This window comes from Ursus maritimus, unplaced genomic scaffold (assembly GCF_017311325.1).
Source record: "Ursus maritimus isolate PB19 unplaced genomic scaffold, ASM1731132v1 scaffold_34, whole genome shotgun sequence".
Taxonomy (NCBI): domain Eukaryota; kingdom Metazoa; phylum Chordata; class Mammalia; order Carnivora; family Ursidae; genus Ursus; species Ursus maritimus.
In genome coordinates, this window is record NW_024426008.1 from 4,433,972 (window position 1) to 4,457,729 (window position 23,758).

The following is a 23,758-nucleotide window of genomic DNA, read 5'->3' on the forward strand; positions in this document are numbered from 1 at the left end:
GTAATGTAGAAATTTATACAATAAAATAAGAAAAACCCTGTATTCCAAGAACAGATAAGTTAACCTGTGAAGAATTAAACCAGTTAACAGATGTATAGAAATTTTTTTGCTTTTCTCATAGAGAAATTCAAATTAAAATAGCATCAGACGATACCTCTTACCTACCATTTTTGAGAAAATGTTTTAAAACTATAGTACCTAATGCTGGCAAGGAAGAGGAGCAGTTGAAATAGATAATCTCATACCCAGTTACTGAGAATAAGCATTAAGATAAGTATTGTTGGAGAGTATTTGGACAATTTGTATTAAACATTAAAATTGATTATAGTGTCTGACCCTGTAATTCCATGTCAGTGGTTAGGAAATCATCCTAAACAAAGAAAAATTTTATGCAAAGAAAAAATTTTATGTTCATTACAGAATTCTTTATAATAGCAAAATTTTGTAAGTGGCTTAATTAATTTTGTAAGTGGCTTAACTATACACTTTGATCCTGTGTTTAAATCCTTCTCTGTTGTATAAAGGATTTAATCCCAACTGTGGAATAAAGGTTAAATCGATTGTGGTATATTTCTTTGGTAGAGTCTTACATAGACAAAAAAAATATCTCTATAAGTATAAAAATAGAAGGTTACTTGACCTGTCAGCAGCATCCTTTTCTTAAACTTGGCTTCTAGGACATTTTTCTTCGCTGGTGTTTGTCTTTCCAGACTGGCTTTTCCTTCTCCATCTCCTCTTCTGTTTTATCTTGATTTCCTCAGGCCCTGTAGATTGATTGTAGTGCCTCAGCGTTCAGTCTTGTCTCTTCTCTTTAGTTCTTTCCATTGATGATTTCCAGTCTCATGGTTTGGAATAATACCTGTCTGCTAATGACTCCCAAGTATTTCTCTTCTGGATGGATATTTCTTCTCAATTCTAGACTCATATGTCTAATTGCCTACTTTAATAGCTCACATTTAATCTTTCAGAGCTAAACTGATGCTTTTCATTTATTTAGGCAAACACTTTGGCGCCATGTGTGAGAGACACCTGTCTGTACCTTCTGTCCTGCATCTGGTCTTTTACAGTATCATGGCAGTTCTGGCTTACGGTGCATTTAGAATCCAACCCCTTCTTACCAACTTTCCTAGACTCTGAATTGGTCCCCTGCTTCTACTCTTCTCTCCTCAGTCCTCAGAAGGACATTAGAGCAGTCGTTCTCAACTGGGATGATTTTGTCTCCAGGGAATATATGACAATGTCTGGAGACATTTTTGGTGATCACAAATGGGTGGGGATGCTACTGTTCAGAGGAGAGGCCAGGGATGCTTCCAGATGTCCTACAGTACGCAAGACAGTGTTGCCCATCTTGCTACCCCTGACACCTGAAATATAGAACCAAAACCCAACAAAAAAGAAATACATAAACACACACACACACACACACACACATACATAATTTCAAATTTTTATTTAAATTCTTGTTAGTTAACATATAGGGTAAAATTGGTTTCATATATAGAATTTAGTGACTGATGACTTACCTATAACAGCCAGTGCTCATCACAAGTGCCCTTCTTAATGCCCACCTCCCTCTATTAACCCACAGTTTGTTCTCTGTAGTTAAGAGTCTCTTATGGTTTGCCTGCCTCTCTCTATATTTAGATTAAATGTCTTAACCCCTATGGTTAAGAAACCCTGTACTCCCAAGTGGTTAAGAAACAAGGTGCTTACAGGTTCTATTTTGTTTTTGTTTTTTTGTTTTTTTTCCTAAACATAAGTCATCTCATGGCACTCCTCTTCCCCAAACCCTCTATTGGCTCCCAGTGTCATTCAGAGTAAAACCCAAAATTCTTAAAATAGCCTGCAAAGCCCTACAGTATCTGGTCCTCTTTAAAATCTTGGAATTCATCTTGCTCATTTCTGTGCCAGCCATCCTAACCCCCTTGCTGTTCTCTGCATACACCAGACATTCTTTTACTCTGAGTCCTGTGCATGGCAGTCCTTTCTGCCTTTGCTTTTATGTCATCTTCTCAGTGAGTCTTCAGTAATCCATGGGATTTAAAATTGTAAATTTAAATGTAAATTTAAAATTGTAGCCCGTCTTACCTCCCCTTGGCGCTCCCAATCCACAATACCCCCTTTCCCCTCTTTAACACTTTAGCCTACTCACGTTCCATAAAATACATTTATATCATTTTTTAAAAAGATCTATTTATTTATTTTAGAGAGGGGAGAGAGAGAGCACGTGAGCAGGGGGAGGGGCAGAAGGAGAGGGAGAGAATCCTCAAGCAGACTCCCTGCCAAGCCCAGAGCCTGATGGGGTGGGGGACTCGATCTCAGGACCCTGAGATCATGACCTGAGCTGAAATCAAGAGTGCATGCTTAACCGACTCAGCTACTCAGGCACGCCTATGTCATGTTTATTGCTTGTTGTGTTGACAGTCCTCTCCCTTCCTTCCATAGAAGAATGTAAGCTGCAAGAGGGAAGAGGTTTTTGTTTCTATTTTTGTTTTTAAGCTGATGGTACCTAAGTGCCTGAAACATTGCTTGTCACAAAACAGACACCCTAATTGTTGAATTAATGAATAACAATTCATTTGTGTTTCCTTTAATAGGAGTCTGGATGCTTTTAATGTCTTTCTGCTTCTGTAAAATTTCCCATATTTCTCTTATATGTATGCATTATTTTTATAATAGAAAAAGTAAAATAAGTGTGATGAATTTTGTGGCTGAATATTTTGTGTTTTATTAGTGAAATTAAAATGTACCCTGTTTTATCCATTTTTATAATTTTCAAATGTTAGGTTTCTGAAGCAGCATATTCAAGAATATAGTTTTAGTTTTGTTAATACATTTTAATATTTACAGATAAAAGATTAAACGTATTTTTTTTTTTTTATTTTCAAAGGACTATGATTTAATCTCCAAAGAACCAAAGCCTTTTGTATTTGAGGGAAAAGTACGTGGTCCTATCGTTGTTCCTACTGCGGGAGAGGAAGCATCTGGGAATCCAGGCAATTTAAAAAAAGGAGTTGTAAGGAAGGCAAATGTGTCTCCTAAAGGAGATGAAGGTGATAGGAAACCTTCCTGTATGGATCTGGCGAAAGAAGATACGAAAGATAATGACAGAACATCACAACAGCAGTTAGGTGATCAAAACAGAACTATTTCTTCGGCCCAGGGCTTAAACAATGATATTGTGAAGGCCTTGGACCGAATTACATTGCAGAATATCCCTTCTCAGACAGCCCCAGGTTTTACTGCAGGAGCCAAGAAGGACTACAGTCTCCCTCTCACTGTCCTCACGTGCACTAAAGCTTGTCCACACATGGCCACTTGTGGAAATGTTCTGTTTGAGGGAAGAACAGTTCAGCTAGGGAAGCTTTGTTGTACTGGAGTTGAAACTGAGGATGATGAAGATACAGAGTCTACTTCATCAGTGGAGCAAGGGTCAGTGGAAGTCTCTGACGGACCCACACTCCACGACTCAGATCTCTATATTGAGATAGTGAAAAGTACAAAGTCTGTCCCAGAATATTCAGAAGTGGCTTATCCGGATTATTTTGGTCACATTCCACCTCCATTCAAAGAGCCTATTTTAGAAAGACCTTATGGTGTACAAAGGTGAGTTTCAGGTTTCTTCTTTCTCTTAAGCAAGACCATTATCGAAATACGGATATTTAGGAAGAAAAGTGCTCTGAATTAAAGTTACTGTAATTTTTTATCCTGCTTTGGAAATTTGCACTTATTTGCAATTATCCTTGTGGGTTAACTTTATTTTCTCAGCTCATTACTTATTCAGATGAAGCCAGCGTAATAAACCTGAGCATTGGACAATTTAGAAATTTTGTATTTAGATGGCATCCGAATATATAGATTATTTACTAATCTTTGAATAAATATTAGTAGTAATATGCTAATTTAGTAATTTGATTATAATTTGAACTGGATTTAGATACATGATTTTAAAAACAGAAATGTAGACAGTATTATTTTGTTGCAAAAACTGAAATTGGAAATACTCAGTATGAAAATTTGGGATTCATAAAAACAGTAACTAAAGTTATTAAATCTTGCCAATTAATTTTAGAAATAACAAATACTATTAACTTTACCATCTAGTAATATTTGATGTATAAGTACATCTTTGGTGCAACTTGACTATTTCCAGTGATTATGTTTAGGGTTTTGTGATGATGGCTTACTAGTGCCTAATCTCTATGCTCTTGTTATGAGTATAGTATGTAATGATAAAGGAGGACACTACTGTGGGCATTTGATTTTTCTTGGACTATAGGCTTTTTTAAAGCAACAGTTGTACCTTATTAATTTTTTTATATTTAGTGTATAGTATAAATTAATCATTTTTACTTAGCAACTTAGCGTATGTTTAATTCTACTAGTTGGCTCCTTGACCCACAGGTGTGGAATTACATACAATATAGCATCAGAACAGGGTACTCACTTTGCTGGGAAGGGTATGTAGGAGTGGGCGTGTGCTCTGGCATCTGCTGGTTACATCACACACTGCACTGTCCAGAGAGAGCTGACCTCTTGGAGTGCTAGAATAGCCTTCAGAAGGCATAGGTGAAGCTCTGACTAGGAGGAAATACTCTGCAGTGATGGGTTGCCATCTTTCAGAATGACGTATATGCACTAAATTAGAAACATTCACATGGTTCTGGATCCCCAAAAGAAAGCACGTGTAAGTCTCATACCAGAAGGTGGTGACAGGGACCTTCCTACCCGTAGCTCGCAGTGTCCCACTGGGGGACTTGATGATTTCTGTCCCCTTTCCTCTGAGCTCTGCAGGGTTAGTAGTCCTGGTTTCCAAAGTGGATATAGTCTTTCCATGGGGGACATAGTAAGGGTACAACTTCACTACAAGCTGTGGTTGCCAATGGGTTACTTTAGATTTTTGTGTCTAGGACCAGCAGGCAGAAGTAGGCTCTACCATCTTGACCCATATCAGCTAAAGGAGGTAAGATTGCTTGTACACTATGGCAGCAGGTTGAATATGCGTGGAACTCAAGTGATCCAGTCATTTTAAGCATGAGCAGGCATGTGACAGCCACCCTGGAATGAGATGATATGATTGCCAGGGGCTCAGACCTCTCTAAGTTTGGGTCACTTAATCCAAGACTTGTAGGGGTGGAGCTGAGGGAGAGGGGGATTTAGATTGATGTTGGAGGATAGAGATGAGGAGTTGTAACCCTGAGAACAGTTGCAGTGTTGGGGACAGAGTTCGTCCTGCTCACATTTGTCTTCTCAGGTTCTCCTTAGGAGATGCCCACAGGAACTGTGGGGGAACTGCGTTTGTTCCTTCAGGTGACACTGATTTGAGACTAGAAGAACGAATGCACGTAGCAAGCATACTTGAACCAGTGGGTTTGACTTCATCAGCGTGATGAGTCAGTGTGGTGTGTCCTGGCAGGACAGGGCACTCTGAAAAGCAAGTCAGAGTGTTTAAATTCTAGACTTGGCTCTCCCACTGATTCTGTGTGTGTATGTTTGAGTGAAATAACTTAATTTCTCGAGATACCAATTTTCTTTTCAAACTATGGATTGATGCCCATTAGTAACCTGTATTAAAGGAGAAAACAATAGTGTGTCACGTGTAATACAGCAAAATATTAATTTCATAAACTTTTGTTTCAGGGATGTGTGTGTGTGCACGTGCATGCACTCAGAGCAGTAATTTTTTTTAGAGAGAGAGTGTGCTCAGGAGGAGGGGCAGAGGGAGAGGGAGAGAGAGAATCTCAAGCAGACTCCCCGCTGAGCATAGAGCCCAACATAGGGCTTGATCCCATAACCCTGAGATCTTGACCTGAGCCAAAATCAAGAGTTGGACACTTAACTGACTAGCCACCTAGATGGCCCATCAGGACAGTGATTTTTTTTTTTTTTAAGATTTTATTTATTTATTTGACAGAGAGAGACAGCCAGCGAGAGAGGGAACACAAGCAGGGGGAGTGGGAGAGGAAGAAGCAGGCTCTTAGCAGAGGAGCCTGATGTGGGGCTCGATCCCAGAACGCCGGGATCATGCCCTGAGCCGAAGGCAGACGCTTAACGACTGTGCCATCCAGGCTCCCCAGGACAGTGATTTCTAAAATGTATTTCTAGTAGGCCATGATCAGAAAAGTTTGATTGTCATTCACCTTGGTCGTGGTTAGCAAACTATGGCCTGTTGTGTCAAATACAGCTCCCTACTGCCTGTTTATGTTCAGCCCACAAGCTTAAGAGTGGTTTTACATGTTCAAGTGGTTCAAAAAAATCCAAAAAAACATTTTGTGAGACATGAAAATTATGACATTCATATTTGTGTTTATAAATAAAGGTTTTTTGGAGCACAGCCATTCCTGTTTATGTGTGATCTACGACTGTTTTGGTGCCACCATGGCAGAGCTGAATGGTTTGTCATAGAGACCATGTGGCTTGCAAAGCCTAAAATATTTACTCTTTGGTCCTTAAAGGAAAAGTTCACTTGACCCCTGTAGCTAGATAGGCTGAAGTCTTTTCCTGGTTCTGTATGTTTGATAAAATATCCAACATGGGCCAGGTAGTAAATATTTCTTAGTACTCAGAAATGCTGCCTTTTTGGAAATACTGCATTGAGGATGTTGTTTCTAGTTTGCTTATCTTATTTGCCTAGTCTTCTGCAACTTAGTTTTTGAGCAAATGATAAACATTTTGTAAATTATTTGCCAACTTTTTAGCCCAGCCTCTGTTCGAATGCAGTAAAATTGTAAATGAATAGTGTCCAAATTAATAAAGATTTACTATTTGATCATTTTAAGAAAAGAGGGAGCATTAGACTTCTTAAAATTACTCAGTGAAAATATCTTTTTGTTATTTCAAATTTCTGCTTTATGATTATCACTGATCTTTTAGTTATTAATCTTTTTTAAATAATGCAGCAAATGAATAAAACGTCATTAAAAATTTCTTCACCTCATATGGAAGGGGAAAAACGTATTATAAGCTTCATATCTCAATGTAGGTAGTACTTTAACCCTTAAAGAATTTTTTTTACTGTAATCACATACTGATAATTACTTGAATCCATATTTTTGGTTTAAGTTGGCTTACAAGTTAAAGTGAAACTCATCTCTTGTAGTTTAAAGTATGCTTAGCATTTTTGGCTGCATTTTTCCTGTTTTCATGTTCTCTAAAATTAGAGCATGAGAAAAAGTAGAAAGAAGGAAAGGTCACTCTTTGCCCCATTCCCCAGAGGTGGTAACTTTTAGCATTTTGATTTTACCTTCCATTATTTTTCTGTATGTTTTAGAATTGTCTATCTGTATTTTATAATAAAATATAATTCATATTGCCTTGTTTTAAAAAGCATTTAAGACATTGTGCCAGAATATGACAAAGAAATAGCGAGTCTTAATCACAGAAATATGTTCAACCTTTCTTAAAATAAAAGAAACGCAAATTAAAATGTACTGAGATACCATGTCCCACATATCAAATTGCCAAAATCTAGAAGTTTGAGAGCACACTATTAACGAGGCTGTGGAGGAACAGGCTCCCTTATACATTGATAATGTATATTTCCTTTGACACAATTTCTTTTGACACATTAATCCCACATCTGAGAATTTATAATTTATATGCATGATATATATACACATATAATTTGCACATCTGTGAAATGGTGTTCAAAGTTTTTCGTTACGATGTTGTGGCCTTCAGTCAGACTAGTTAAATACATTGTGGTGTATCTTTTCTGTGAATACTGTGCAGTGATTAAAGAACTAGGCACTGGTGGAAGGAGCTATAAGATGCTTGCGGAGGGAAAGTAATATAAGTAGTTAACCGGATGGTGGGAGGATATGGGTTGTGTTGAGAGTCTCCATCTTAGACTTTATGTAGCGTATGATTTTTGCTCCATGTCAATATATTACCTGTTCAGAAATTTAAAATTAAAAAGTAGGTGAAAGAATTGTGGCAAAAGCAAAATAAGGAAAGCAAAACCCCGAATTTCTTTATATTAAGTTTAGAATGGCTTAGGGGAAACTAAGTACTTCTGGAATGGAGACAATAGTGGAAATCTTAGTAGGAGCAACAGTAGCAGATAACTTTTATTGAGTGTTTTTTATGGGCCAGAGAACTAAGTAATCACTTTTTATGCAGTGTATATGTGTATATAAAGTATGCCATTTCATAGGATATTGGCTGTGTGAGGAAATTGCTGGTCTTCCTCTTATTTTACACAAGACTGTGCTGAAGCTTAGGGTGTTTGAGCAGCTTATCCAAGGTTGTATACGCTGTTAGTAAATGGCAGAGCCAAGAGTCAAACTCTGGTCTAGGTCATGAGCCTGTCCTGTTCGTGTAGTGATGGTGTATGTGTGGTTAAAACCATACTGTCTCTAAAGAAGATTATCTTCTGTGGATTCTCAGGGCGTCCTTAGGTAATGAACAACATTTCCCATAATATCCGTATATTAAATGTAGCACTGGGATGTATTAAATTGTTTCTTGTAAGGCTGTTCTGTATTGGTTAAACCTAACTAACAAAGGACAGTTTTGCTGTTTCTGCATATCGTATGACCTTCTGGGTATTTACTGTTCAGACTGCCCTGCAGAAATTATCTTCTGGCCCAGGCCTTTGATAGATACTGAATGTCAGTAGGTTTGAGGTTACAGTCCCTGAGGGTAGCTGGAAAATAATTATGGTTTCGTTTGGACTGGAGAGTGGTATATTTTAATAGGCAGGTTAGGTAAAGGAAGGAAGGGTTGATATTTTATGAAAGTTGTGCTGCTTTACACAAATCCATATATGAGTAAAGGACTGGTTTTCCTTTTTATTAATGAGGGCTGATGGCAGATCAAATATTTCTCTCAAGTGTAATTTTAGGTCTAGTTTAATATACATGGGCCACTGTGTCCCCTAAAATACAGTGTGAGGTTGAAAACCAGTGGCTCGTAGGCCATATTAACTTGCACATGATTTTGGCTTCACTTGCAGACTGGTTTTTGTTTGTTTTGTTTTTACTGATTGCCAACATTTAAAATTTGGGAGATACCCCATAGAAATCCAAGTTTCTGATGTTTCTTGAAAAATTGGTGTGACAACCTTAGCCTCTGGTTCCTACCTGGCAGTGATCAGTTTGTTTTTGAGACAGAGGCTGTGCTCTGCAGTTTTCCACATCGCCACCGGGTCAGCTCACACATACCTGCCCGCCCCACGGCTATCTGTGCTGTTCTGACCCTCTCTTATTTTATGGAACTTTGCTGTAGAACTGAACTGTTGTATCAGCCTGTTAATAACATTTTCCTTAAAAAACAAAAAAAACTCCTCAGACTTTTGTTAAGTATTAATTTTTGCACATTTGTGGTATGTATCAACCTTATTTAATAAATTATCCTGACAAGTGTGGATGTATTTAGTCTTTCACCCATACTTGAATATTCACTTTTTTTTTTTTTTTTAGCATATCTGAATATATGTGAGTGCGATCTCTTTTGTTGAAGATCTGGGTGGTATAAATTTTGAACTTGTCTGTTATTGTAATCCATACCTTTTTAAAAGGTGGTTTCTTTGGAAAGAATTTGACATTTGAAAGTTATGATATTGAACCTAACTCAAGGATTTATATCATAATCCTTTGCTACTGGGTTTGGTTTTTTTTTTTGTTTTTTTTTTTGATAGACTGCTTATCAGTGATGAGTTATTTTTTGTAGAATGAAACTAAAAATAAATTTAGAGTTGTACATTCTTAATTTTTTCCTGTATTTATCACACTTTTTAATGTTTTCCTGATAAAATTTTTAGTTCATCAGAATAGATTCTTATTCTGAAGTTATACTGTGATATTATTAGATATATTTCTAAACTATATGAGAGTTAATACTCCATAATCACAAAGAAGTATCTTTGTGTAGGAGACTAGTTTCACATCTACCTGAAGTTAAGGAGGCTTTCAGTGTTCAGTGTATTCTTAAGATTTTATTAATACCATTTTGGCAAATTTTCCCACTCTGCTGTATCAATAAATCAATAGACCACAGTTGTAATCTGCATTACCAATCTTTAGCTGAAACAGACAAACCTGAAATTTAAATCATTTCGTATAATTGGCTTCCTCTTTAAGAGTAAGTGCTAAAATGACAAGTGATACTGTGCCTATAAACACCAGCAGGCATCCTCCCACCAAGCCCTTTGTGGCCAGTCTACCTGGAGTTCCAGGCACCTGGCTTTATGATCCGGATTTGTTCTGGTTTGGTTACAGTTTGGTGCCACTTTAAGTGATTGTTGTATTCCTTGGCTTAATTACTGACAGGGAAGATTGTGGGATTTGTGTGTGGCTCACTCTTCTAGGACAGTGGCAGGGATTTTAGGAATTTTTCGGTTAGTTGGTGTCCATTTTGTTGGACTGATTCAGGGGAGATCGGGCCTAGAGAATCCTGGAGATTCAGGGTTCACACTATGCTTCCTGACACAGGTGTTTACCTCCCCTCCACATTTCCTCTCCAGCCACAGAAGAGAGCACAGGTTCTGCGGAATGTGTAAGCTGTTTGCCAGTTGCATTTTAGCTAAATTCCAGCAAGGGTGGGTTTAAAAAATTTCCTTTGTATATATAATTTCTGGCTTTTTAGATCTTTACTGCTATTATTATGTATGTAAAATTATTTGCTTAAGGGCTAGAGAGTGGCTTCATATTTCTATGTAGAAAGTCATAATATACATTTAAGATTTTTTTTTTAAGCTATTGAACTTGTAGCTGTATTCTACATGGTTATTTTCTAGAATTCAGACTTTAAAAATACCGATTTTTGTCTTGTTATGTATTGATAATCTTTTGTATGTACAAAATATATAGAGGAATGATCATTTTTATTTTAAGGAAGCTTTGTCATTTTATACTTTTTTCATTGAAAACTTATTTTGGAGAAAGTTGTGCCTTGGCATATAATAATTAATTTTGGTGGTCACACTTCTCTTTTATGATTTCAGGACAAAAATTGCTCAAGATATTGAGAGGTTAATACATCAGAGTGATATCATAGATCGAGTGGTATATGACTTAGATAGCCCAAAGTAAGTCTGTTGTTGCTGTTATTGCTTTTACTTTTATTAGTTTGATTTGTACTCTCGAGTTTCAGTGTTGCTTGTAAAAAAGTATAGCTAACTCCCACCTGGTTTGCCCTTACTCCGTTTTCATCTTTTAGCAGGGATGTAATGGTAACGTAATAGTTAATCATGCTAAATTGAATATATCACAGGCTTTTGTTTGTTCACAAGTAGACTTTTAATGGGCTTAATAAGGGAAAGGTCACAAACTAATACTGTGTTTTTAAAAATCTGAAATTACCTCCATTGGAGAGAGTGGAAATTTCACGTGAAAGCCTGCAGTTTTGTCCTGTAATATTGAGCCTTCATTTCCTTGGGACAACAAATTACCATCCCTTTTAGAAGGAATATGTGCTTGCCAATTTCTCCATAGTCCCTGCTGTTCTTTCCCGTCTTACTGCTTATGATGTGCATTGGTCCTTTTGATTACTTTCCTGACCTTTGAGGCCATTTGTTCATGATGCTTCCGGTGCTGGTGTTATTTACAATTATCAATTGTATCATCACATTTTAGGGTTTAAATATAAGTAAATAAATGAAAATTAGAAATGATGAATGTGACTATTTTCCTCCTCAGAGGAGAAATTTAATTATCCCTCAATGGGTTTCCCCTTCCATCAACATTCTAATATTTTTGGGGAAATTTCACATCTTGCTGGTCTTTCTGGAGGAAATAAAACACCTTTTAAAGATCTTTGTCAGAGAAATAAGGGTAAAACAGTATCAAAGCTAATGACTGAATTTGGAATAATCTTAAAAATGGAAACCGAATCTACTTGTTCAAAATATCTTAGTTATTTTAATGGTTATAATTCTGTGTCAGACAGATCAGGCAGATGTGATAAAAAGAGAAACTCAGGAGCCCTGATTATAGCATGCAGATCAGTGCTGTTTCTGACTGAAATGACTTTGGCAAAAGTCATTGAGCTTCTTGGAGTCTTAGTTTTCCCCTATTGGAATGTTAGCTTCAGAAGAGCAAGAATTTGTGTATAATCAGGGAAACAGACAGACATACAACTAAAACTGAATCTGGTACCTAGTAGGCACTCAGTAAATAGTTACTGAGGTAGTGACTATGTAAAGTGAAGATAATACCTTCACCTTTTGGGCACTAATTACGTAAGACAGTATCTGTTATCTAATACAGTCCTGTACATTTCATATTTTCACCTGAGAACTACATAGTTTAATTAGAATTATTGCTACTCAATACAGGTCATGTGCCTTTTTAAAAATACATCTGGTCTTTTTATATGATTATTAGTATTAGGAATGACATTTATTCAGTGAGGCAAAATTTCTTATTTGTGATTAACATTCACTATAAATGTGGGAACACATCTCTACTTGTAGTTATAATTTTTAAATCTATAAATGTTAGCCAGAGTTTGTGTTTTGTTTGTGTTGGTTATATTTTTTAGTTTAAAAATAATGAGGAGGGTGAAGTGGCCATAGTGGTATATTTTTAATTTGTAGTGTAGTTTTATTTATCTTTTGATCACCTATTTACATGCAATGTGTTTTATCATACTTACTTTAAAAATTTTATTTAGTTACACTATTCCAGAAGAAGGAGATATTTTGAAGTTTAACTCCAAATTTGAATCTGGGAATCTGCGCAAAGTAATTCAAATTAGAAAGTAAGTCATTTAAAATTTTCTCATTTTGTCTGTACACAGATATTTTCCTAATTTTCATCAGATTTCTTTATTTTCTATTTCCAGAAATGAATATGATCTTATTTTGAACTCAGATATAAATAGCAATCATTATCACCAGTGGTTTTACTTTGAAGTCAGTGGAATGCGACCGGGTGTTGCTTACAGGTTTAACATCATTAACTGTGAAAAGTCCAACAGTCAATTTAATTATGGTAAGTCATGTTTTGTTCCCCTAATTTTAGAAAGTATGCAGTCATCATAACTGAAGGACATAAGTTTTTTTTTAATTATTGATATGTTTAAAAAAGGTTCATTGTTCTTTTGTTTTCTCTAGTTCTCAAAATTCAGATACTTATGCAAAATTTGGAATAAACTGAGATTTGCTTTGTTGGTGAAAAACCCTTTAAAATGTAATGAGTATCTTTGATTTCATCCAAATTAAATACAACTAAAGATTTGTTACTTATGTTGCATAAAATCTAGTTTTTAATGTCAGTTCATCTAGAAGAGAATTATATAAATTATATAAAATAATTTTTTAAAATTTTTAATAGTTTCATACAAATGTGATAGAAGTTGCAGAAAGGTCTCATGTTCTCTTCACGGAGTTTCCTCAAGTGGTTATGTCTTCCAGAGTCAGGAGTTGACTTTGGTGCAGTGTGGGTGCAGAGTTTCATGCCATTTTATTACATTTGTAAATCCTTGAATCAGTCACCACAGTCAAGATACAGAATACTTCTATCACCACACAGCCTTGTGCCACTCCTTTATTGGTCACCTTTCAGTAAGATGTTAGCAGCAGTTTTCCGCAAATTTTAAAATCTAGTTAAGGAGGTTTCCTTCTATTACTATGTGCTGAGTTGTTTTTTTTTTTTTTTAAATCATGAGTGGGTGTTGAACTTTGTCATATGCTTTGTCTGCATCAGTTGGTCTGATCATGTGATTTTCTTCTTCTTTAGACTGTTAATATGGTATCTTACATTGATTGAGTTTTGGATATTGAACCGGCCTTTTTTTATCCATGGAATAAAATCCACTCGGTCATTGTGCATAATTGCTACCATTTTGTTAAGAATTTTTGCATTTATATTCAGGAGGGATATCAAGTTATAGTTTTCTTTTTTCTTTTTGTATTATATTTCATTTTGGTATCGTGGTAATACCTCATAAAATGGGTTGGGAAATGTTCCCTCCTCTTGTTTTTCTGGAAGAGCTTGTGTAGATTTGGTGTTAATTCTTAAACATTTGGTAGAATTCTCTAGTGAAATCATCTGGGTCTGGAAGGATTTCTTTTTTGATAGTCTTTGAATTACAAACTAAAATTTTTAAATAGTTTTAGGGCTCTTCGAATTATTTCATCTCGAGCGAGATGTGGTGTGTGGTAGCTTGCGCTTTTTAGGAATTGATTCATTTCTTCTAAGTTGTCAAATGTGTGTAAAGATTTGGTCACAGTATTCCCTTACCAACCTTTTGAGATCTGCAGTGTCTGTTGTGACACCCCCTGTTTCATTCCTGATAATAATAATTTCTGTTTTCTGTTTTGTTTTGTCAGTCCTGCTAGAAGCGTGTCAATCTTATTGACCTTTTCTAAGAACCTTTTCTAAGAACCTTTTCTAAGAACCAGCTTTTAGTTTCATTGTTTTTCTTTCTCATGAGAGTTTTTAAAAACTCTAGTGTTGTACCAGCAAAAATATCAAAGTTGTTAAAAGTGTGAATATGGTGATGCTTTTTAAGGGGCATTTCTGAAAATTATAACTTTCAAGAGTTGAAGATGTTGTACTCAGTTGTCATTATTTTCATGGAAAATAGGAAATTTTATACTCTAGATGATTACATGTGTGGGATAAAAGCTTTAGTCAGATTCACTAATTTAATGCAATAATTATAGGAGATTAGGTAGGGTAATATCTGGTTTAGTTGTAAACATTTTTTAAAGTTTTTAAATGTTTTAAGTAATCTAATTTTAAATAATCCATTTTAAATATGTATATTTTGACTGAGGAGTCAGTGGTTATATTTTGCATGAAGAGTGATTTGAATATTCTTGATACAAATCTATTTCACACTTTTTATTTTTGGGATTTGGGGGCATAACTAGTAATCATTGAATGTCACATTTCTTAGAAAAATTTATTTTTGACCTTAAACCTTCATATAATTTAAAAAAATTACCTTATTTGAAACTCATTCAGAATATTACAACAATTAAAGAATCTCATGTTTTCCCTATTTAACTTGTAAGTATTATGCTAACATAATATTTTAGAGGAGATAAGGACAACCAATCCAATTAAATGGAATTATGTTTTTATTTTGGATGTTCCTTAAGAGTATATAAATATAAAAAAGGCTTTCTGTTCCTGAAATGATAATATAATTTTCAAAATTGTAGAGCCATAGGTAGATGACGTCTTTACTAACTATGCTTATTCACTTTTATAAAATAGTACTCGCTTACAGGGGTGCCTGGGAGGCTCAGTTGGTTAAGTGGCAGACTTGATTTTGGCTCAGGTCATGATCTCAGGGTCCTCAGCCCCACATTGGACTCTGCATTCAGCGGGGTATCTGCTTGAAATTCTTCCTCTCCCTTTCCCCCTATTTGTGCATGCTTTCTCTCTCTCAAAAATAAACAAACAAACAAAATTAAAACCTTACATTTTGGAGCAGCTCTCTATTTTTTTTTAATATTTAAAAATTTTTTTCTATTTTTTTAAAAAACCTATACCTCCATGTGATACATAAAAAAAAAAAAATCTCTTCCTTTAGTGTCAGTTTAAATTTAAAGTAAATAAAATTCTATAACTGAAACCAAATCAAAGCAGTGGGACAGATGGCTGCTTTATTTTAAAATTTCCCCTTCTCCTAAGCACTTACCCTTTGGGTATTCTTGTGTGTTTGTCATACTTTCCAAACTCAACCTTGTAGGGAATTTGGGTAATAGAGTGGTGTTAAGAAAATTAAAACCATCAACAATGCATCATCCAGAGATAATCACTTTAATATTGTTGTTTTCTTCTAGCCTTTTTAAAAATAAGGCAATATATGATTTGTACATACACACAGTTAGGTGTTTATTTTAAAAAATAGGCTTGTAACCCATGCAGTTTCATAGTCTGTATGTTAACCATTAAAGTAACACTTCTTCTGGTCATTAAATATTCCTCTGAAACAGAGCTTAAATGGACGTCCTACAGAGCTACTATAACTTATCCAAATCTTTCTTTGTTGTACATTTAAGTTTCTGATAATTTTCTATTTTAAATAATGGTGAGATCACCATTATTGTACAAAATATTTGTGTGTGTGATTATTTAGTTACAATTTCACAAAAGTGGAATATCTTTGTCTGCCAGCTGTAAATATTTTTTTTCTGATTATCAACCAATGGATCTTTTTTTTTTTTTTTTTTTTTAAGATTTATGTCTTAGAGAGTGGGAGAGAGAGAGAGAGAACACACACATGCAGTGGGGAGAGTCATAGGGAGAGGAAGAGAGAGTCCTAAGCAGACTCCCTACTGAGTGCGGAGCCTGGTGTGGGGCTTGATCTCATGACCTCGAGATGATGATGTGAACCAAAATCAAAAGTGGGAATCTTGGAACCGAGTGAGCTGGCCAGCTGCCCTAAATAGTGGATCTTTATGTGGGAAATTTGGTAAATTAAAAACCATGTAGAGAAGAATCTGTAGGAAGAGGAGAAAATCCATTGTTTAGTGTTTTGTTATCTATCCTCAAACTTACATTCACATAACTTTAAAATTAAATTTTATCCTTTTGTAGATTGGTTTTACAATATGAAAATGCACTCAAAACTATTTTTACTGCACAATATTTTGTAAAAAATATCCCCATGCCATTCAGTATTTCCAGCGACATCATTACTAATGTTTATATAATTTTCTATTGAGTAATGTACAATGATTATTTTAATGATAACAGCTTGAGAATTTAGGTTTTCAGCATTTCAAAATTATAAGCTGTGCTACGGTTGATATCCTTAATTATTTTGTGTGTGTGTGTTTCTGATTATTGCTTTGCCACCAATTCCTCCAAGTAGAATTTCTCAGAGAAAATGAACATAGGTTGCTGAAGACTAGGGAAAAGGGGTACTTCTTGTGCTGGTAGGAGCGTTAAGTTAGTTCAGCCTTTTTCAAGTGCACTTGATAATATGCTTTCAGTGTTTATATTTAACTTAATCCATCTAGGATTTATCTTGGTATATTCTGTGAATTTGGGATCTCACTTAATTCTGTTGTTAGTAGTTAAGCAGCTACAACTGAACCCGTTCTTTCTCCAAAGAGTTTTAAAATGTTGATAAATTGAATTATTTCTCAAATATTTCCATTTATAACTCATTTGCAACTCTGTTCCTGGCCCTCTAGTAAAAGAAGGGGACGAAACATTGCTTAGAAGACATTGTATGTGGTTGCTCTGTGGGAGCTCTTACAGAAAAATGGTGTGGTTAGTAAAAACAGTTTGGAAGCTGGTTGGTAAGATATCACTATTACTTGCACCTAGTTCCTGAAATTTTGGATCTAGGTTGAATTATTCTGACCTCGTAGTCATGTTAAATATTTGTCCCCTTTAGTTTGAAATACCACAGTTCTCAGAAGCTATGGACTAGCATTTGTTTGGGGGCTGTTTGTTGCTTTAGTACCACTTGATTTTCATTATCCTGACCTTCCTGTCCAGTGTGATATCACTGTTGTGTAGCTGACTGTATAGCACGGCTAACACCCTGTAGTCTTTTTCAACAACAGTTTTAAGAATTTTTTTCTACCTATTTTTCCAGAGTGGTTTATTCTAAATATTATTCAAATAGTTTTTTCAAGTGCCAAAAAATTTCCATTGTGTGAAACTTGTAGAATAATCTGAGAGAAATTGATTTTTTTTTTGACAAACTGAATTTTTAATTACGTCTCACTGCTTAGGAACATGGTGTATAGATTTGTTTATTCATTTTTTATGCCCTCAGCCAAGGTTTTTAGTTTTCTTGTTGTAAGTTCTGTTCATTTCTGTTTACTTTTAAGTATTTTATATATTTTTTTGGTTTCTCTTATGAAAGAGTGCTCCTTGTTTTCAGGCTTGTTATTACTTATAATTAAGAAGGCTGTCAAGTTTTATATGTTCACTTGAAAATCAACCTCCTTACCGAACTTTCCTACTAGTTTTCATAGTTTCTCAATTGAAACTGTGGAAATCATGGTAGGTCCCTAGAATTTTTCCTTGCCCATAGTTACATTGTGTATCTTTCATTGTTTCATAATATTAGATATAACTATGAGAATGTTTAAAGTAAAAAGGAGACATTGGGCATCCTTTTTTTTTTTTACTTTAATGTGAATTTTCTTAGTATTTACATTAAATACATTAGCTCTTCTTTTGAGTACAGATTCTTTCTCGTAGTAGAGAATTTCTATTTTTACTGAGTTTTAAAAATCAAAAGTATTTTATTTTTGCGTTTATTAGTATGATATATGCTATGAGCTGTTAATGTGCTGTACTTATGTTCTCAAATCATCCTTGGGTTTCAGAAGTAAATTCACTTTGCCATGTAAATTAATATTTTAATGTACATGTATTTTTGATTTGTTAGTATTTTTTTTTTTAAGATTCTATTTATTTATTTGACAGAGAGAGAGAGACAGCCAGCGAGAGAGGGAACACAAGCAGGGGGAGTGGGAGAGGAAGAAGCAGGCTCATAGTGGAGGAGCCTGACGTGGGGCTCGATCCCGCAACGCCAGGATCACGCCCTGAGCCGAAGGCAGACGCTTAACCGCTGTGCCACCCAGGCACCCCCGATTTGTTAGTATTTTGTTTAAAAGCTTTTTATATCACTGGTCATAAGTTAGGCAAGTCAGTTTCCTTTTTGGAGGGCTGTCTTTATCCAGTTTTGGAAGCAAGCCGATGCTAACTTTGAACACTTAAATGGAAAAACTTTTATTCCCCACCCTGTGTTCTAGAGCAATTTAAATAGCATTTACATGTCTTCATGAAATTTGGAAAGAATGCACCTCTAGAACTATCTGATTGTCCCCTTTTGGATGGGAGAAGGAACGTCTGGATAACTTTTTCAGATATCTGTGACTTAGTCTAGTTTTCTATTTCTTTTTTTTAAGATTTTATTTATTTATTAGAGAGTGCAAGCATGAGCCAGGGGGGAGGGACAGAGGGAGAAGGCAGAGCAGACTCTCCGCCGAGCAGGGAGCCCCATATGGGGCTTGATTCCAGGACCCCAGGATCATGACCTGAGCTGAAAGCAGACCGACCTGAGCCACCCAGCTGCCCCTAGCTTTCTATTACTTATTGTGGCATTCTTGATAATTTATATTATATACATGACATTTAAATTTTCAAAATTCACTAGAAATCATATAGATGTCTATATGATGTCTGCAGTATGTGTGCTTGCTTGTTACTCTTGCTTATTTCCCTTTCGTGTGTGTGCTTGAAACATAATTTATTATATTAAAAACCTAGCTCTTGGTTTTATTCATTATTTCCTTTAAAAGGTTCTTATTTATTAATTTTTCTCTTTTCCACCCTGCAGTTTGATTTTTTCTTCTTTTTAACTTTCAGTTTGTTTACCTAAATTTATTTTTGTTTGATGACCAAGCATTTGCTCTTGATTATAACTTACTTCTGTATCCCCTTCCCCTCTAGATTTTACTATTAAGACTCCTTGTTATTTTGTAGATTGCCTCTAATTGTATGTAGTGTTGCTATTCTTTTTGATCCAAGAATTATTTAGGAAAACATTTGTTATAGTCCTAGTTGGTTAGATTATTTTGATTAAAATTTTTCTCATTACTTTCAAGCTCTAATGCATTTTGTTCACATACATACAAAATCTATGATTTGGAATAACTTTTTATGGCTTAATATCTGGTCAGTTTTTGATTTCATGGGCACTTGGAAAATAATATATATTCTCTGCTGGCAACAGTTTAATATACATAGTTAGTTTAGTGTTATAAGTTCATTTATTCAGTTTTCTATGTCCTTATTTATTTTTTACCTTCTCTTTCTGCCTAAGACTTAAAAAAATTGTCTTTCAGTTCTGTTGTGTTTCTGTCAATCCCTCATTTACAAAAACATATTTTTTTCTACTTAAGCAGTATTATTTGGCACATAGTTTATAACTTTTCTATATTCCTTTTGTATGTACTGTTTAATGGTGTAAAGTAATAGCCATGCTTCAGTATCGTTGGCCTTGAATTCTATTTTTATGTTGTTTTGGTTTAAATTTGCCTGATACATCTTTGGATATTGTTTCTTATAAATAGAGGTTGATTTTGTTATTTGAGCCTTGTCTTTAACATGATTTTAACTTATTTTTAAAATTCTTTTTATAATTGACATGTTTGGTTTTTTAATGCTTTCTATTTTTGTACTTTATTATCTTGTATTCTTTAAGGGACTTCAGGGTGTAGTGGAACACTTCTTTTAGCTGTGGAAATCCAAAATATGTATATAAAAAAATAGAGCATGAGGCATATTGTGCATTGGATTCTTCTTAGTCCTGCTCCATCTGCCTTAAGTTTACTAGAGATTCTTCCCAAATTCTGACAAGAAGTGATCTCTTACGAATTCTTTTCATTTCCATGTATTTGTAAGTATTTAATAGGAAGTTGGTTATAGCTGTGAAATGAGCTTTTAGGTAGATGCAGTTTTTTAAGTGAAGCTCTATCATTAGTTTTTTTGTTTGTACAACATAAAGGAAATCTTGGTTTGTCTTAACATCAATAGAAGAAGGAAGGAACTAGTATTTTAGTAAACTGAAATTCAGCATTTTAAGAAATTGCAACTAGCTATGTAGTTAATGTTACTGTCGTTAGATTCATTTGACTTCACTTCAGGGATTGTACTGATGATTAACAATATTTGCAGTGGAAACTTGTTCAGCCAGAAGGATTTGTTTAATTGCCATAGATGATTGACATTGGAGATAATAGTAATTAGTTTTAATTGTTTTTTTTTTTAAAGATTTTATTTATTAATTTGACAGAGAGAAACAGCCAGCGAGAGAGGGAACACAAGCAGGGGGAGTGGGAGAGGAAGAAGCAGGCTCATAGCAGAGGAGCCTGATGTGGGGCTCGATCCCATAACGCCAGGATCACGCCCTGAGCCGAAGGCAGACGCTTAACGACTGCACCACCGAAGCGCCCCTGTTTTTCTTTTTTTGATTGGGACATTCGGGTTGCGGGAGTATTTAAGTGTTCGGTTCTAGAAAATATGTCCAAAGATGTCTTTTTCTTTGGCAATGCCCCCAAAAGGGGCAGAATTACTATTGCTTTTGTTTCTCAAATTGCCCTTTTCTTGGGAATTTTTTAGGTGATTATAGTAAATAGTTTTCTCACAGGTGAATTATCTTATTTGTGACTTTTTGAGAATTTCTGTCACTATATAATCTGTTATCTTTTGTAATCTAGTTCTCTCTCACCCTCCCCCCCATTACTTGAAAGGGGTTTGCTCAAATTACCACTAGATGGCAGTCTTGCATTTTAGTAACTTGGAGCTTTCATCTGTAGCTCCTTCCCTGGTGCTTTTGCACTCCATTTCTCTAGCTCCCACTACCCCCCCCCCAATATCTCCCTGATACATGAGGATTTTTAACCACCTTCTTATATAAACTGAGTGTGTGGAACCAGGCAACAGAATAGAATTTTGGAGTCTAGTCTGTAGCATTCCCACCTAGCCCACGTTAGTTAATTCCATACTTGGAAGTTGAGCTGAGCTATCTATTGACTAAGGAAGCTTTCCCTGATTCCTCAGGCTGGATTAGTCCCCTCGATAAATGTTCCTTGTAATTTTTTCCTTTGGGGTGCTCATAACAGTTTTATATTGTTTATGTGTGTGGCTGATTAATCCTTTTCCTGTCCCCCCCCACCACTTGTTTATAAATTCCACATAGTCAGGAACAGTGTCACTATTGCTGACCACTGTGCTTACAGTATGGCATTTAATGGATGATTTGTTGAGTGAATGAGGCAATGGATGGATGAACTATGAAGAAGATCCTATTAGGAATGTAAAATGAACATGCACAAAATATATGTCAAGATGATTCTAGTTTGGGGTGCCTGGGTCACTCAGTCAGGCGGCCAACTCTTGATTTTGGCTCAGGTCATGATCTCATGGTCCTGGGATTGAGCCCCACATCAGGCTCCCTGCTCAATGGGGAGTCTGCTTGAGGATTCGCTCTCTCCCTCTCCTTCTGCCCCCCCACCCCAACGCACTCTCCCTCTCTTCTCGCTTTCTAAAATAAAAAAAATCTTCAAAAAAAGAAGGTTCTATTTCAATTTATGATCAACTTTTTCTAAATGTTTTGAAATAATTTCAAATATATAGAAAAGTTGCACCCTTAATGCAGATGTTGAGGATTGGAAATGATGTTTCATTACCCTAGAATACTTTTAGTATATTTTCTACAAATAGTGGCATTTTTTATATAACCACCAACATCAGGAAATTATAATTAATATGTGAACCATCTCTAATCCATAGGCCCCTCATTTGAGTTTCATCTGTTTTCTCAATAATGTGCTTAATAAAGCAAGAGGATTCAGCTCAAGCCATGTGTATTTAGTTGTCAGGTGTCAAGTGTCTAAACTCTTTTAGTCAGGAATAGTTTTGCAGGTTTTAACATTAATGACCTGACATTTTTGAAAATTATAGCACTCTTATTCTGAATGGTTCTCAGTTTGGAGTTGTCTCATGTTCCTCGTCACTCAATTCAAGTTAGGTGTCTTTGGCAGGAATATTACAGAAGTGATGTTGTACTCTGGTGACACAGGATTTTGTTTGTCCCATTACTGATAATAAGCATTTTATCACTTGATTAAGTTTGAGTCGGTCAGGCTTTTCCATTGTAAAGTTACCCTTTTTCTTTTTGTAATTAATAAGTATTTTAGGTCGAAGTACTTTGAAACTATGTAAATATCTTTTTCCTCATCAAACTTTTCCTAGGTGAATATCAGTCCAGAATTGGTTTCCTGTTTTACTCGATGGGTTGTGACTTGTTTCTGTCATTATTTATTTTGATGCTCAAATTGCCTAAGATTTGGACAGGGGGATCCCTTTTGTAATGGCTTCTGTGTCGTTTTGTTATATCCCTATCATTCATTATGGGCGTCCTTGCTTTTTGGCACATGGTGCTCAAAGCTCATCTTGCCTTTCCCTGCCCCAGCCTGGTGTCGATAATTTCTTGGAAGAGCCCTGGTTTGTTTTAGTGGCGAATGGTATTTAAAAACCAAGGTCTGTGTGCACAGTACACACATTGTTATTGGACTTCTCAGTAGACAGAGCTGAGGACTGTATGTTTGTATATACAAATATTTATACAGAAATTTTCATTTGTAGTAGTTTCTCCGTGTATGTATACATTTATGTTTGTGTGTATGTGTTATGTGCACATACGCATGCATCCCCACACAATCTCCATGAGGTCACACTTATACACCTTTAATTCCACGGACACTAGTCTAGTTTTTTCTCTATATTTATAATGTCCTTCTCCAACATGGAGAATTTGGGCTTCCATTATCCTTAATATATATATTTACTTAGTGATCAATTCCAGTGTATGTTAAAATCCTTCTGATGCCCTCCTCACCTCATTCAGGGTCTGACACCCAAGTCAGCTTTTCTTCCCACCCCCCTGCAAGTGCGGCCTCCCTGTTTGTTTGTGTTCATTTTGTTTTGTTTTGTTTTCTAGTTTTATTACACGGCGAGCAGTTTTGTTTGTAGTGTTGCTCTTTTATGGAACTTCTGACATTTCCTTTTGATCTAATATATGATCAGTTTTTGTGACTATTTCACGTGCTCTTAGAAGAAGGTATATTATATATATTCTGTATTATCAGGATATTGTGTTCAACATCTGTATATAAGATTTGCCTTATGGTCTTTAAATCTTCTATACACATATTCTTCATTCTTGTTCATTTGGTCTGTCATGTACTGAGAGTGATGTGTCTGTCTACTGTCAATAGTATGTTTCTGTTTTCTCTTATCTCCTATAGTTTCTGCTTTACATA

General features: G+C 35.5%; 1 protein-coding gene across 3 annotated transcripts in view; it reads left to right on the forward strand.

Moving 5' to 3' along the window:
* The window catches only part of AGTPBP1 (ATP/GTP binding carboxypeptidase 1), a 157,132-nt gene that overhangs the window by 90,712 nt on the left and 42,662 nt on the right, over nt 1–23,758 (forward strand). For all 3 annotated transcript variants that reach the window (XM_040620193.1, XM_040620194.1, XM_040620195.1), the window contains 4 exons: nt 2,891–3,606; nt 10,946–11,029; nt 12,616–12,702; nt 12,787–12,935. In XM_040620193.1, the coding sequence (XP_040476127.1) occupies nt 2,891–3,606; nt 10,946–11,029; nt 12,616–12,702; nt 12,787–12,935 (1,036 nt within the window). The remainder of the gene's footprint in view (nt 1–2,890; nt 3,607–10,945; nt 11,030–12,615; nt 12,703–12,786; nt 12,936–23,758) is intronic.